Here is a 16,033-nt window from a genome sequence, read left to right as displayed (position 1 = left end):
GTTCCTATTACACTTGTTTTGTTTCTGTGTTTCTGTGTATGGGATATCAACCTCAACCATTTAAGATTATAGGTAATTCCCCCCCTTCAATTTGATACCAATTTACTGAAATTTTATCATTAATTCCACTTCAATAAGATTCACTGTATATAGAATTTAAAGAAGGAAGCAACTGTACAATAAGAAAATAACTGTTAAATTAGGGCTTTTCAAACTTGGCTACTGACATTTTGGCCTAGATAATTCTTTGTCCTGGGGGCTGTCCAGTGTATAGAAGAATATTTCGCAGCATGACTGTTCTCCACCCACTAGATGTCAGCAGCAATCCCATCTAGCTCTGACAACCAAAATTATTGAAAACCACTAAGTAAAATGAAACATTTCTGAAAAACTAAGTCTCAAAGTCTCAGATATACCAAAATAAACCACAATTCATAAATTATAAAACACATCTGAAATCCCTTATTTTTTAAAATAGGTAATAAATTCTCTTGTGTTAATCAGAAGGACTGTATATTAGACCATGTTGTATGATTATAGTCTGGTTAAGTATAAATGCAACAGAATACTTAGCCATAAAATATGTTCACAATATAACCAATATTTGGTAGTTGAAAAAGCAAAAGAAGTGTTTCAGTTTCTTCTAAAACCATTATGTAATAAGGAATCTGGGCTCCAAAGACAGAGCGGGCCTTGGTCCCTGCTCCTGTGAGGCAATTCTAAACCCTGGGAATAACCTACACCTGGTGGACCCCTGGACCAGCACTGATAGTTTATGCTTACAAGATAAGTCACAGCGGAGCTGGCAACACCTGATAGTCTTCCTAGTTTTTAGAGGTGAAAGCACTGGGTCACCAGGTTTATCAGTCCACCTAATTAAAGACTGTGTTTAATTAAGTGTGCAAAGCATTATGTCTATGGTTAAACATTCCTGCCAGGATGCTAACGTGTCCACTTTTGGCACTCTCCCAAACACCAGTCTATGATCTCCTCCTGTGGCTGGTTATCACCTGTATTCTTTCCCTGTGACAAATGCGACTGAGTATAACTGATTTTAGCAAGTTCTATAACTTTTTCTAGTAGACTGTCTAATCTGTGGGTAGTAGAGGGAAACCCCCAGAAGTTTTGTGCAGACATTGGTATCAGAAGTCCTGTGCAGACTTTGCAGTCAAGAGAACCGTGCCTTTAACCTCAGTTTGGCTAATTCTGGGTAATCATCTAAAAAAAATTAGGGCTCTCCCTGTTGGCGCAGCGGTTGAGTGCTAGGCTATGAAGCTGCCCACAGCCTCTGCAGCATCAGTTCAATCCCCAGCCGCCAGTGAGGGTTTGACATGGCGCGACAGATCTTTCCTCCCAAGCCCACTGTTCCCCTCAACTGTGTATTTCAGTCAATCTGCCTGTTGGATTCCCCGCTCTGGCTCTGGTGAATTCTCTCACCCTCTTGCACTTCTGACTGTACCCAGTGCTTGTATAAATAAATAAATAAATCTTAAAATAAAACTAAATTAAATTAAATTTAAAAAATTAAAAAATTAACATTTTCTATGATGTTTAAGTTTGCCATTTCAAAACTAGTCAAGATGTTTTGAAATAAAATTTTAAAATAAAAGTTTATAAGAATTGCTTGCAGAAGACACTAAAGATGTTTCTCAGAAGAATTAAAAACAACAACATACCTGGTATATATTGAAATCACCAAGCCTAACCACAACAGAACTGGACATTAACTTTGCCTTGGATTGTTGAGATAATACTGAAGTTGTTGTGGAAGTCCCTTTCAGTACTAAGTCTTTTTCTGCGGGAAACAAAAACTCCTTTCAACTTATGGTAAAATTATCAGTCACAGTCACTCTTTTATTAAGACAGTTAGTAGGAATATAGATAAATCCTAATTTCTTAAATGAGATAGGTGATATTTTACATATAAATATAGAAATATAAGTAATTAAAGGATTATTCCTTTTTTGTGATGCTTCTTTTTTAAGCAGGAAGCATACTTTTATCACATTTATGATATGCATAAAATAACCTGCAGCTGGACTTCTCATTAAAAAGAGAGGTGTACTAAAATAGTCTACTTACATATTACTCTTATTGTTCATATGAATTAAAATAGTTCTTAGATCCATAAGCCTATGATCTAAATGAGGTGCAGTATTTTTTAGTATTAACTAAACATATCACTCATAGAAAATATATTATGATCATAAACATAGACACAAGAACACTACAATTAAAATTAAGGGAAAGTCACAATGCTGTTATAGGTAAAATACCTGTTTGTGTGTGCTGGGGAGAGGCATGTGTTGGGGATTTAGGAGGTGAACCTACATTATGATCCTTTACAGCCTGTTTAAGCATTTCAACGTTGCATTCAAATTCATGTAACAACTCATTGGCCCATCCATTTTTTGTTTTAGTTGCATCACTAAAATACATCCAGTGATTACAACTATCTCCTATAAAATGAACAAACAGATATTTCACTCAAAAATGTATGATTTTTATTTATTTATGCTATTATAGCAATGCTTCTAATGAGATTTATTCATGCTTTCAAAGGATTCCTTAATCTTCAAATAAGTTTACAACCTTCTCTTAAATGGAGGGAAAGAGTCAAAAGTACAAAACCTGGAAGAATTTCTACCTAGAACCCATTTTACTTAGAAGTAGCGCTGTTGGTCAACTTTCAGCGAATGCTCAAACACCTAGTAAAACTCCACTGGCCAGAATACAGATAGTACCATCACAGAACAAAGTCCTGACATAAAACATTTATTGCAATGTGACTGAAAAAAACTTATCTAAAAAAGAAGAATTACTAAACACTTAAGAAACTATTGAAATTTGTCAAGATGGATATCTGTCACAAAGATACAGGTATATCTGTATTTTATTTTATTTAAGATTTTTTGGAGGGAAAACCAGGGTTATTAGTTTTATCTATAGCAACTAATAGATGTAAATCAAAGAGTTAAAATAAAATCTACCTTATAATTGAAAGTTTTACTTCCCCAAATAGAAATCATTTCCATAGTTAAAAATAGATATTTAATATTTTATAATTTAAATATTTAAGTATACGTCAGTAACTTATAAATCAGGAGGATAAAATATAAGACAAAACCCTACAAACAAAAATGGAAACAAATACTGTAATCTTTAAATTCTGTCAGGTATTATTACAGAAATGACAAACACTGGGTGATGGAAATTTGTAAACAGAAAAGTTTTCATCACTTTTTTAAAGTTCTAAAAAACGAATTAAAGCTATTTGTTTTTCTTTTTTTCTTATTTATGTGAATTAAAAAATAATAGCCACATACCAAAAAAGGCATATATAATATGTGGTCAAATTAATTAAGTTGGCCATAAACATGTATGCTTTTTGTTATTATTTAGGAGAAAAGAACCTATCAATATTTGGGCTTCTTACATCTTATTTATTGATGAAGTTAAAAAGTAAAGCTTTTTTATAAGTTCCTGTATAATTTAGTTAAAACCAATGTTATTCTTTTGTTTTACATTCTTTTATAATCCTTTAGTATATAAATATATCATTAGAAATTTTTAAAGATAATTCGGTTTGTCACAATTAAAATCGCACAAATATATATCCTTTGCATTCTGATATTTTTTAATTCTTAAATCATTTACTTACAATAAAGCCATTTTCTGACAGTTAAACTTTCTAATACTGTACATAAGTATCAATATAAAATGCATAATAGTTCCTGTGGCAATTACATTTTCTTGGTAAGATACTGCCAAGTGAAAAGCAAATGTGTCAGGGCCTTCTGGTGGCATAGGGGTTAAGTAAGTATCAGTGCTATCACTATTGTGGCCTGAGTTCAATCCCCAGCCAGGGAGCTAGCCCACATGGCCAGGGCAGACCTCTCCTGACTCACCCACTGCTCCCATCAGCAGTGTTTTCACTCAATCTGCCTATTCTGAGCCCCACTCTCTCTGGTGAATCTTCTCAACCTCCAGACCTCCGGCCTGTACCCCAGTTCTTGCATGCATAAATAAATAAATCTTAAAAAAAAAAAAAAAGAGCAAATGTGGCAATCTTTCCCCTTAAGAAAATAGCAAAATAAAACAAAATGAAATAAACAGGCTATATAATTTTAGAGTAAGATTTGCATCCTTTAAATAAATCATCACACATACCTGCTTTGTGATAAGGATAATAATCTATAGTTAGTTGATTAAAAGACAGTTGCATAGCCCCTCCAGTAATACGTCTGTTTGATTCTAGAAGAAGAAAAAAAGATGGAAATGAGAGAGAGAAATATTAAGCTAACATCAGGAACAACTGATTTACCATACTTGAGGTCCACATAGTGATACAGTCACTCTCTCTGTAATCATTAAAGATTTTAGGGAAGTCAGTTCAGTTTATTAAGTATTTACGGAGTTCCTGTCATCTGCATGGTCCTATGCTAAAAGGTAAGGATACATCAATAGCAGAACTTTTATATTTACAGCCCTAACACACATGAAGCATTGTTTTAAATACTTTAGGTATGAGATAGATAAGGAAATTGAGACACAAAGAGGTTAAATAAATAGGCCAAGGTCATATATCCAATAAGCATACTGAAAGGAGGAAATGTTAAACACTATATTGTATCATCTAGTCTCTTACTAAGAAGAAATTGAGTCTATTAGGTTAGTTGTCCAAGATCACACAGCTATATTAAGATCAAAAGTATATCATTAGTCAGTGTTATTGCAACATAAAAATCAAATTGTAAAACAGCACGAACAACTCAACAAAAAGGAAAATGCTTAAGGTACAACTATGCACACACTCTATATTAATTTAATATATCAATTTATCGAACATTCAGATCTTTCTCATTTTTAGAATAGACTGATTATTGATGTGTTCTATGAAGATGGTATTATGATGGAGGGGTATTCCCTTTAAATAGCATCATTCGGATTATTCTTCGAGGAAATATAAAGAGTAAGGAATGTACACTTTGTTCTTTGTTTGTTACTTAAACTTGACCTTTCATTTTATTATTTTGCTTTGCTTTAACTTCTTTGGGTTTTGTTTTCAAAACACTACAGCTTTAGTAGCTAACTATAAGCTAAATAACACAAAGGCAGACAAAAGCAAAGACAACAAATGTCTCTCCACTCTCTAAATCTTCGCCTTTTCTGCTCCACCCTATTATCTGGTAGTTAGTATTTGACTGCCTTGTCTGATGAAGGCAGGGTAACTTCTACTCCTAACATTGGCATTGGTATCAACATTCACTCTCAGTTTTAAAAATCCAGAACAATTTTCATAGATACAGATTATGACTCAGTTCTGAGGTATGTAGATCAGGTAGTTCTGTTTTTAAGAGATCCTCAGTTTGATTTTTACATTCCCCAAAGTCTGAGAACCACTGTCCTAGGCCTCACTGAGCCCTCCCAACACTCATGGGCAGAGACACTTTCTGGGAAACAAAAATTCCCAGCACCTACGTAAGGAAGCACAGATTTTCAGAGTGATCAAGGGCACATTCCTGCTTACACCAATTATCTATGTCTACCAAATAAGCAAAGTAAGAGAAACAAAGGCTAAGAGAAAAGAAAAAAACTTCCATAACTAGAATTTTGCTTCCTGACCAAATTTTGGGAAGACTAGGAATACAGGAGGCACAAGAAATGTAAAACAGTCACACAGGTGTGCTTACATGTACCTGGGATAAGAAAAATGTAGTAAACCACCATGCTAAAAACACTTGAGCATGGACTAAAATTTAACTTATGGACAATTCTAAAATTATGAAAAAGTTCATTTCACAGGCAGTAAACCCAAGATTTAATCATCCTCTAAAGATGTCATCTATCTAGACTTTAATTATTTCAAATCTAAATTTACTAATGCAAAGATTCCTAAAAATTAATTGTGAGAAATGCTACTAAAGCAAAAATAAATTTTTATACCAAAGATTATGCTTATACTTACATCTTTCATCTATATTTCTCATGTAAATGATAAAGTTATGACCAGTCATCTTATAGTACAGCCTATATATTACATTTAATAAAGTTTTACAGCATTTAGAAAAACCAAACAGTCTGAAATACACAGCTTCATTACCTTTTTCTTTAGCATGAATATCATCACATATGTGTAGATCTAAATGAGAAATCACTAAATGATGAGAGGTTTCTTTAACATCGAAGTCATTGAACAGTTTCACAATTGCATCATTTAGGTCAGGAACATTTGAAGTCTGTGGTGTCTTCACTTGCTGGGTAGATGGGGTTACTGTAGAGGTCTAAAAGATTCAAAACTGTGTTATCACTGCAAGTTAATATGTAAAACTACACACACAACAAAATGTAAATATTTTTAGTAATAAACTCATGAAAAGTAAGCTAAAGTATTTTTTCTTGTATTGATAACTCAGATATAACCTAAAATACTTTCTGCATTACATAGGAATAAAACTAAAATCTAAAAAAATTAGAAAACTATACACAATTTGAATATGAATCCAAAATATTTTGGTAAATATCTCTATAGTTATATTACATATTTATAGTTCTACTTGTTTTATAAAATATATGTGTCAATTATTTAAAGGCAGCTTATTTGAATGTTCCTTTTATTAAAATTTTTAAAGAGAAGGGCCTTCCTGGTGATGCAAGGGGTTAAGTCTTAGCACTATCAAGCTATCAAGCTATTGGCAGCCACTGCAGCATGAGTTAGATCCCCAGCCAGGGAACTAACCCACATGGTGCAGCAGTCCTCTCCTATCTTGCCTGCTGTCTCACCCCCCACACCTCTGGCCTACACTCCAGTTCTTGTACGTATAAATAAATTAATCTTAAAAAAATATTATTAAAGAGGGCCTCCCTGGTGGTGCAGGACTTAAGTCTCAGTGCTATCAAGCTATTAGCAGCCATTGCAGCAGGAGTTCCATTCCCAGCCAGGGAGCTGACCCACAAGGCACAGTAGACCTCTCCTGTCTCACCTGCTGCTCCCTTGAGCAGTGTATTTCAGTAGATCTGCCTGCTCTGCTCCCTACTCTGTCTCTGGTGAATCCTCTCACCCTCCACATCTCTGGCCTATATCCCTGTTCTTGTATGCACAAACAAATAAAAATGAATCTTTAAAAGAAAAAGAAAATGTTCCAGAAGTAACTCATTACACTGTGTTTTCCCCTGCCATGCGATAACTAACAGTTTTATTAAAAAATTCAGCAATTCAATGTCTTCAATTTTGTTGCATTATTTTAATTATTACATTCCCTCCTTGACTAAAATTACCCAGCTTTCTTCCTGTTAGCCTTACTTTACAAATTTTAACATTGTATTGTTTTAACTTCCTGAAGAGAGGTATTAATAGCAAATATTTTTATGTCACCAGTAGCTAAAGTACCTCCTACAGAGCACCAAAGTAGTTACTATCTAGAAAGACATACATTTAAAATGTTTTCATATGTTTCTTTTGATATAGTACCTAATTTGGAGCTATGTATGTGTGTATATGTATACAAAACTGCATAGCAAGATATGGAGATAAAGAAGATTCTTGGATTCCAGGTCATACACAATCTATTTCACATAAGGACAACAACTAGCCATTGCCCTGATTTTTAAACCATTTACAAGTAATGCAAGTTCCTCCCCATTAATTAATAGCATACCTGTGATGGTTCAGGAGCCATACTCTTTCTTTGTTCTGTGGATTTTTCTATAGCTTCGCTAAGAGACTTTGCATATTGTACCATAGCCTTCAACTGGGAATTCGTTAAAACCCATAATAAGTCATCCAACATCAGAACTAATTTAGTTGCTATGACATTGCAGTCCTTTAACTGCCGGGAAAAAAAGATTTATAAAATTAAACCAAGAAATAAAGCTTAAAATGCACTTGCATTTAAAAAAAAAGTCTAAAATTTTTGAATGGAATTAAATAAGGATCTTTCTTTCACTCACCAAATATTTACTGTGTTCTCATAATGTAGAATGAGTATCTCCAAGTATTAAAAATGCAGCAGGAAAAAAAGGCTAAAAAATTCCTATACCTTAACAAGTACAAATTACACAGCTACACATATTTAAGTAATTTCATATTTACAGCCAATAAGCCATATTTTAATTCAGCTAATTTTAGAGAGCAGGGCATTAAAATTAACCAAATGGTAATTTTCATTACTTTTTATATTTCAGAGTATTTGTATTAATTGTCACACTTTGAAAAATTTTTTCCAATTTAGTACTGCTATTTGGGTACGGTGATACAAAAGGGATTGTGGAGATTTTCTTTGAATCATGGTTTTAAAAGTCGTTGCTCCCTCAATAAATTTTATCACAATTCATAGGGAACTCTCAACTTCTGAATCTCCAAGCAGTCATCTTCACTTACTAGTCACACCTTGATAACCTTCTAAAGCCAGCAATTTTGGCTGATGAAAATTGGAGGCTTTGCTGTTTAACCACTCCTGAGCAAGATTCAGTAAGAGCAATGAAATTATTAGATATTTTATGTTTAATGAGTATTTGACAACTGAGAAGTATATTCAATTTACAAAAACTAAAAATCTAAAATCTAACAAACAGAAAAATGTTATTACTACAGATTTCTTAAATAATGCCTCAGCACCATATTTCCTTTAATTTTGGATTGCTTTACTAAGTCAATATTTCAGCTAAAATTTACTTAGAATTTCTTATCAATTCAAATAGTAGCACATAAATCAAATAGGTAACACTATTTGACTTACTCGTCTTTTAAGTGTAACTCTGATTTTTGATTGGTTGGTTATTAGTCGTACAGGAGCACACATAATTTCGAGATGTGAACTTGTGGTAGCATCTGCCTCTATTCGAATCATCTGCCAATTTATTTCTTTAAATGTCAAAACCTAAGGAGAAGACAGAGATTAGCTTTACCTACTCATGCAAAACAGAATGAGAAAAATGTGTTTTGGAATAAAAAATGTACCCTTCACTAATTTTCATCACATTCTAGATATATTCACCATACTTTTACTTTCTAAAACTGTGTAACTCCAACAAATTCACTCATTCATCTTCATAATTCTACTTATCATCTGTCAAGTTGTAAATATAAAGTAAAAAGAGGATTTGAATAATCAGCAATCAAAAAAAGATAAACTCATGCCATTCGCAGCAACGTGGAAGGAGCTAGAAGGAATTATGCTCAGTGAAATAAGTCAGAAGGAAGAAGAAAAATATCGGATGGTTTCACTTATAGCAAGAATATAGGGGAACCAAGTAAGACATCAGTGTAAAAAAACAAATAACAGTACAAAACACAACAAAGCAAAAATGGACAATTACAAATCAGAGACATCCTGCAGGGGAGGAGGGAGAGGAATCAGAGGGAGGGAGGGAGAAGCATAGGGGACTGAGGTGATGGTACACGGGTGCATTGGGGAAGGAAACTATGGGGACTACACCTGAGGGGGTAGGGAGGAGCAAATATTGTTTAAAAATGAACAATGATGTAAAAAAATTTTTTAGAAAATTAATTAATAGAAAATTAAAAAAGAGGATTTGAATAATGTACCCAAAAGAATTTAAATAACATTTTAGTTTTACAAATTTAAACTTAAATCCCAACTACCTGAGTATTTACAATAGGACTTATCAACTCTATAAATTGAGAGATTTATTATAATAAAAATACATTGAAATATTCTATAATTAAATTAAGAAAAAATGTCAAAACAATAAATTTAGTAGTATGTGACTCAAGATAGCATTAAGAAGTATTAACGTTAAACATCCTATTTTGTTAGAAATAAAATATTTTTGAAACAAAGAAAAAATTCTTTACCTCCCCTCTCTGTGGATCCTGAATTCGTGTAAATCTTAAGTCTCCATGTTCCCACTTTGTATTTACACTATAGATCCGAAGCTGGGAAAGTTCAAAGGACGCGTTAAAGGCTTTTGCTCCAATGCGAATCACGATGGAACTCACAGAAACAGTAATTCCCTCAACTACTTTTTCAGCAAAGCCATATTCACTGGAAAAACAAAACAAACCAAAATATAATGTACTAAGACCATAAAAATCATGAAAAGAGAAAAACTTAGCTATTAATACCACACACAAGTATCTAAATTGCCATACTATTGTTCATTTTATTTAAAAAAACAAATTTTTGTTAAAACGATAATATAAACTGGTTACATGTAAGTCATAAATATGTTCTTCTCAAAATAATAAGATTTTAAATTGGAGGTTACTCCCTAAATTAAGTTATTATAATCACTATCTAAATTTGCCCATTCTCGGGCCTCCCCGGTGGCGCAGTGGTTGAGCGCTGGGTTGCGAGGCTGCCCGCAGCCTCTGCAGCACCGGTTCGATCCCCAGCTGCTCCCCGGCCACCAGAGGAGGGTCCCACATGGCGTGCAGACCTCTCCTGCCGCCCGCTGCTCCCCTCAGCAGTGTACTTCAGTCCTTCTGCCTGTTCTGCTCCCTGCTCTGGCTCTGGTGAATTCTCTCACCCTCCCGCGCTTCTGACTGTACCCAGTGCTTGTATAAATAAATAAATAAATGAATCTTAAAAAAAAAAAAAAAAGAAAAGAAAAGAAAAAGCATTATTAAAAAAAAATAAATAAATAAATAAATTTGCCCATTCTCGGGGCCTCCCTGGTGGCGCAAGGGGTTAAATACTGCACTATGAAGCAATCCCTAGCCTCTGCAGCATGAGTTCAATCCCTGCCAGGGAGCAATCCACATGGCGCAGCAGACCTCTCCTGTCCTGCCCGCTGCTCCCCTCAGCAGTTTACTTCAGTCAGTCTTCCTGTTCTGTTCCCACTCTGTCTCTGGTGAATCCTCTCACACCCCGCATCTCTGGCCTGTACCCCAGCTCTTGTATGTATAAATAAATCTTTAAAAAATAAATAAATCTGCCCGTTCTCAAAAAGCATTAGGTCAGACAATTGGCATCTATCTATAAAGTAAGTAATTCTTGACACAAAGAAGCTACAGAATCCAACTGAAACATAATCTCTTATTTAAGAGCAAGGTCAAAAAAAGCTCATCAGATATTTACTGAGCATTCATTATATGAACAAATATAGGACATAAACAAAACCAAAATACAGTTGTGGCATTACAGGCCTTGCAAGTTACTGAGGAGGGGAAGAAATATATATACTCTAACAACTACATAGTTTGTAATTAAGTGTTCCAAAATAAAATCAGTAGCAGACTTGCTAAAAAAGAAAATGCTTATAATAAGTAGGGAGAAATACAGCTAGAAAAGATGAGTTTTCCACATAAGGAAGGGAAACCTTAGAAAAGGGAAAAGCATAATCAAAGGCACAGAGAAAAGCATAGGTCACATTTCAAGAGAAACGAGTAGTAAAGTACACTGGTATGGATTATCAGTATATTTTGCAGGAGGGATGGTGAAAGCATGGCCAACTGAACAATATTGCAAATGTGACAATTCTTAAATCCATGTCTCTATACAGATCTCTTGCTGGAACTTCAGACTGTAAAATTCAAATGTCCACAAGATATCTCCACCTAGCTGCCAATCACATATTTCAAAGTTAACACATATGAAAGTAAAATCCATCATCTTTATTCATCTAGCATATCCCTCCCCTATTCCTGTTGCCACACTTCTTGATTTACTATATTAATAATATGAAAATTACTTCAACTTTCTAAGCTCTGGATGACTTACCTTTCAATTCAGTTAATAGCTTTGTAGGTTGTATGAGAATTTAATGAAATAATGCATATATACCAAACAGCTGATCACTTGACTCATTAATACTTTATAAAATAACATATTTATAGTCTATAATAGTATTATAATAGTATATTATTGATATTATTGATATTATTAAACTGAGTCTCAGTTTCATCATGTGTAAAATGAAAATAATACCTTTTTCAAAAGGTTTCTGTGGTCCTTAAATGAAATGATGTATGTGCTATAATTTATATATTCCTTGGTTTGCCTGTGATAATTTGTTATAAAAGGAGGTGACCATCTACTTTAGGTTTAGAAAACTAAAAACTGAAGAGGAGAAATTAATCAGTATCCCATGGAAGGGCTGCTTTACTACTAAGGACAAATGTTGTTCACTTAGACATAGCCCTGGAGTTGTAACGAATAATTCTATAATAACTCTGTTCAAATACCCTTTGGAATATACAACCCCAACTGTTCTAATCTATTTGAAAAAATGTTACAGTTGTATTGAAGGCCCTATCATCAGAAGGGTGAAGTCTGCAGCAATGACCAAGGTCTATGTTTTTCTGGTTATGTCATCCATCATAAATTAGGTGAAATTCCAGTTTACAAATATATCTGTTAAGAGTTTGATTAATCTTTACATAGATGTTTATCTCCTTCATGCAACAAAATTGCAGCAACAAAATTAAATTTCTAAATTTACAATGTTTACTAAGCCATTAACCTGTACTTACAGGTTCTGCAAAGTAGGAGCCAGCATGTTAATTATCAATTTCTCTCTATTTTAATCTCTTAGCTAGAAACAAAATCAAGCAGATCTATGTTTCCCTAAGTTGCATGACTATAAAGAATTGTTAAAAACATCTATTATGTTTTTGATACCCATTCTAGACCTAATGAATGATGATTTAAAAGAAACAGCAGAGAATAGATTTAATAAGAAACCTAACTGATAGCTATAATGAAGCAGGTCTGGAAAACAATGAAATAAATTAACCATCCTAACATAGGTCAAAAATTATGGATTATCATCAGCATTACAAAGTTGTAATTATAAAGCTTATTGGCATTATGAAAACACGAACTGGGAAGAACACCATCAACTACACTTAATACACACTGACAAAATAATTCATTTCTGCCTCATCTAATTAAAAAGTCATTAATATCAATTTCTCTACTTTTCCTCTTTCAATAATCTTACAAACATCTCTATTTTTGCTCCAGTACTTTCTTACTCTACTCAATTTAAAGACAAATTGCTCCATTCTAGTCTATCAAATCTAAACTTTAAAATGCCAAATTGCTGAAAGATGCATAAAATACAAAGAAGTTAATATGAAAGCTCTTTCTCCAACACTGCCATCTGAGACCAAATATAAACTGTTCATAAAAAAATAGTACAGAAATCCTGCCTTGTGAAAATAATGTATAGCACACGAGACCCAACTTTAATGAATGTAAAAATAGGCAATTTTTAAAAGATCTTTTTTGTTTAAATGTGAATTCTTTTTGCAAATATGGCCATAGATTTATTATTTTTTTAAAAGTAACATTGATTTACAATGTTGTTTATATTTTAGAGGTAAGACCCTTCAGGTGTTGCTACTATTCTAACCTCTTAAATAGGTTTTAGGAATTGTTTCCCTGCTTCTACTTTATTAGAGTCTGATTTTTATCTATCTACTAAATCTAATCTGTGTAAAGGGTGAATGTTTTATATTTAATCAGTTTTAGAGCTTTATTTTGAGGTGCGTAACTTTCTAAGGCATCAACTTAACTCTTAAGAGTCCTAAAAGTTTCAACGATGCATAGAATAAACTATATGCAGGGAAATTATTCAAAGACTAAAAGACTATCTGACTTATAGAATACCTAAGCTCTTCTGCTTCCATTTTCTGCTACTGCTCTGTCTTTGGTTGATCATTACTATTTAGTAGCAAAGAAAACAAGATGAATAAAAGACACTAAAAGTTAATCTGCCACTCTTGAAACAGATATACTTAAGATGTAAAATATTTGATGAGAAAGGTATGAGGTAAGGGGATTTTATTTTATGTATAATTACTGCACATAACAGTACTGACTATAAAAGTTCTCCCTTTGCAAGCCATATAGATTAATGGAAATGGCTTACCTTTGTCCGGAAGCAGTTGCAATTGGCGATGGACCATTAGGTGCTCGTGGTTCTTCACATGTACTCATTTCCATTATTACTTTATCCAAGGACTAATAAAGATATATTTGAAATGTAAATAACAGATATTTTCAATGCAAGTTATGAAAATATTACTTAAGACTATTTTCTGGTTTTTGTTTCTATTTCTTTAGTAGCAAAGTAAATAGTAAGTGAGCAGAGTTATTTCAAGTATCTTTCTAAAGGTCTAAAAAGACAAATATCAAAAGGGAATAATGTATCTCAGTCTTTATCAATTTACTTATTATCTGGTGGAAAAGCTGGGTGTATTTCCAGAGTACAAGATACAAAAAGAAACAAAAAATCTACAAGTAGCCCTATACCGCTGAGATCATCAGATTTTACAAAAAATGTAATCTACAATCCTAAAATATGTTATATTATCAATAAATTACATTATATATTATTGAATAGGATTGAACAATGCCTAAAAGCTCATCCCTATTTAAGATCTACAATATAAGACATTTAGTTACTAACATGTGAAAAAATAAACACTTTTAAAATGAAAAATGGGGCCTCCCCTGGTGGCACAGCAGTTGAGTGCTGGGCTGCGAGGCTGCCCTCAGCCTCTGCAGCACCGGTTCGTTCCCCGGCTGCCGGCGAGGGTCCCACAAAAAAAAAAAGTATGTATGTTCTTTTTACTAATACAACTCCAGTGATTTATTCTAATTATTATCTGAAACTATCTTTTATTTCTATTCTTGCTCATTGGAGTCTCCTGCATAAAAATACAAAGCACAGAGTAGAAATTCAAGAAATATTTGTGTAATGAATGAATCAATAAACAAGTGATCAATTTTTCTTCAATTTTTCTTAAAAAGCAAAGTATATTAGAGAGCATATTATTTAATTTGCTACATTAGTGAAGCAGAAAGAGAGAAATTTTAGATAAAATATTGTTTAAAAAAAGAATCTCACAGTGTATCAATAAAGAGCTATATGATATAATAAAATATACCAACTAAATCATAATATTCCAGACCTGACACACCTTAAAGATCTTTCCATTTTAAAGTTCCAACTTTTCACTTAAGTATTGAAAAACCAAACCTCACTAAAATAAAATGAAAGCTAATTAGAGGTAGTATTTTTCTATAAAACAAGAGATTAATATTAACAGAGTAGTCAGATCACATGCATATATAAAGTTTAATTCTGAGGCAACTTAGAACTCACCAAACAGATGGGATGTGTTTTCAGTTTTGTCCATGGAATCTACAACAAAAATTTTTTTTTCTTTAAAAAGAATCATTTAAAAAAAAAAAGTAAAATACTTATCAACACAGATGCTCTCTTATTATGGTGAGAGACATACCAAATTTTATCACATGCCCTTTTTCTTAAATTACAAAGTAATAAACTGACTATAATTCCTTCATACTTCTAAAATCAGATGCGGGCCTCCCCTGGTGGCGCAGGTGGTTGAGCGCAGCGCTGTGAATCTGTCCGCAGCCTCTGCAGCGCTGGTTCGATCCCGACCAGCCAGTGAGGCAGACCTCTCCTGTCTAGCCTGCTGCTCCCCTTAGCAGCGTATTTCAGTTGATCTGCCTGTTCTGTTCCCCACTCTGTCTCTGGTGAATCCTCTCACTCTCCCGCGCATCTGGCCTATACCCCGTTTCTTGTGTAAGTAAATAAATAAAGGGCCTCCCCGATGGCGCAGCGGTTGAGCGCTGGGTTGCGAAGCTGCCCGCAGCCTCGGCAACGCTGGTTCGATTCCCGACTGCTCCGCGGCCACAGGAGGAGGGTCCCGCATGGCGCGTAGGCCTCTCCTGCCGCCCGCTGCTCCCCTCAGCAGTGTACTTTGGTCCTTCTGCCTGCTCTGCTCCCCGCTCTGGCTCTAGTGAATTCTTGCCCTCCCGCGCTTCTGACTGTACCCAGTGCTTGTATAAATAATAAATAAATAAATCTTCAAAAAATAAATAAATAAATAAAAATCTTTGAAAAAATAAATAAAATAAAATCAGATGCAATGTACCTAACTTATATAAGAAAATACTAGTTATATTTTCTCAGCCATCTTTTTGAATAAAAATTTCAGATTTTTTTTTTTTTAAAGATTTATTTATTTATTTATACAAGCACTGGGTACAGTCAGAAGCGCTGGAGGGTGAGAGAATTCACCAGAGCCAGA

At 33.8% G+C, this 16,033-nt stretch overlaps 1 protein-coding gene across 1 annotated transcript in view; it reads right to left on the bottom strand.

Moving 5' to 3' along the window:
- BLTP3B (bridge-like lipid transfer protein family member 3B) overlaps positions 1 to 16,033 on the bottom strand; it is a 56,683-nt gene that overhangs the window by 18,943 nt on the left and 21,707 nt on the right. Inside the window, exons 3-11 of the mRNA XM_037513804.2 lie at positions 15,079 to 15,117; positions 13,840 to 13,931; positions 9,818 to 10,007; positions 8,739 to 8,879; positions 7,659 to 7,829; positions 6,104 to 6,284; positions 4,171 to 4,254; positions 2,277 to 2,459; positions 1,677 to 1,795 (exon numbers count right to left, since the gene is read on the bottom strand). Coding sequence (XP_037369701.1) covers positions 1,677 to 1,795; positions 2,277 to 2,459; positions 4,171 to 4,254; positions 6,104 to 6,284; positions 7,659 to 7,829; positions 8,739 to 8,879; positions 9,818 to 10,007; positions 13,840 to 13,931; positions 15,079 to 15,117 — 1,200 coding nt within the window. The remainder of the gene's footprint in view (positions 1 to 1,676; positions 1,796 to 2,276; positions 2,460 to 4,170; positions 4,255 to 6,103; positions 6,285 to 7,658; positions 7,830 to 8,738; positions 8,880 to 9,817; positions 10,008 to 13,839; positions 13,932 to 15,078; positions 15,118 to 16,033) is intronic.

This window comes from Talpa occidentalis, unplaced genomic scaffold, assembly GCF_014898055.3.
Source record: "Talpa occidentalis isolate TD23 unplaced genomic scaffold, MPIMG_talOcc4v2.1 talOcc4.16, whole genome shotgun sequence".
NCBI classification, from domain to species: Eukaryota; Metazoa; Chordata; class Mammalia; order Eulipotyphla; family Talpidae; genus Talpa; species Talpa occidentalis.
This window is presented reverse-complemented; position numbering and strand designations above follow the sequence as displayed.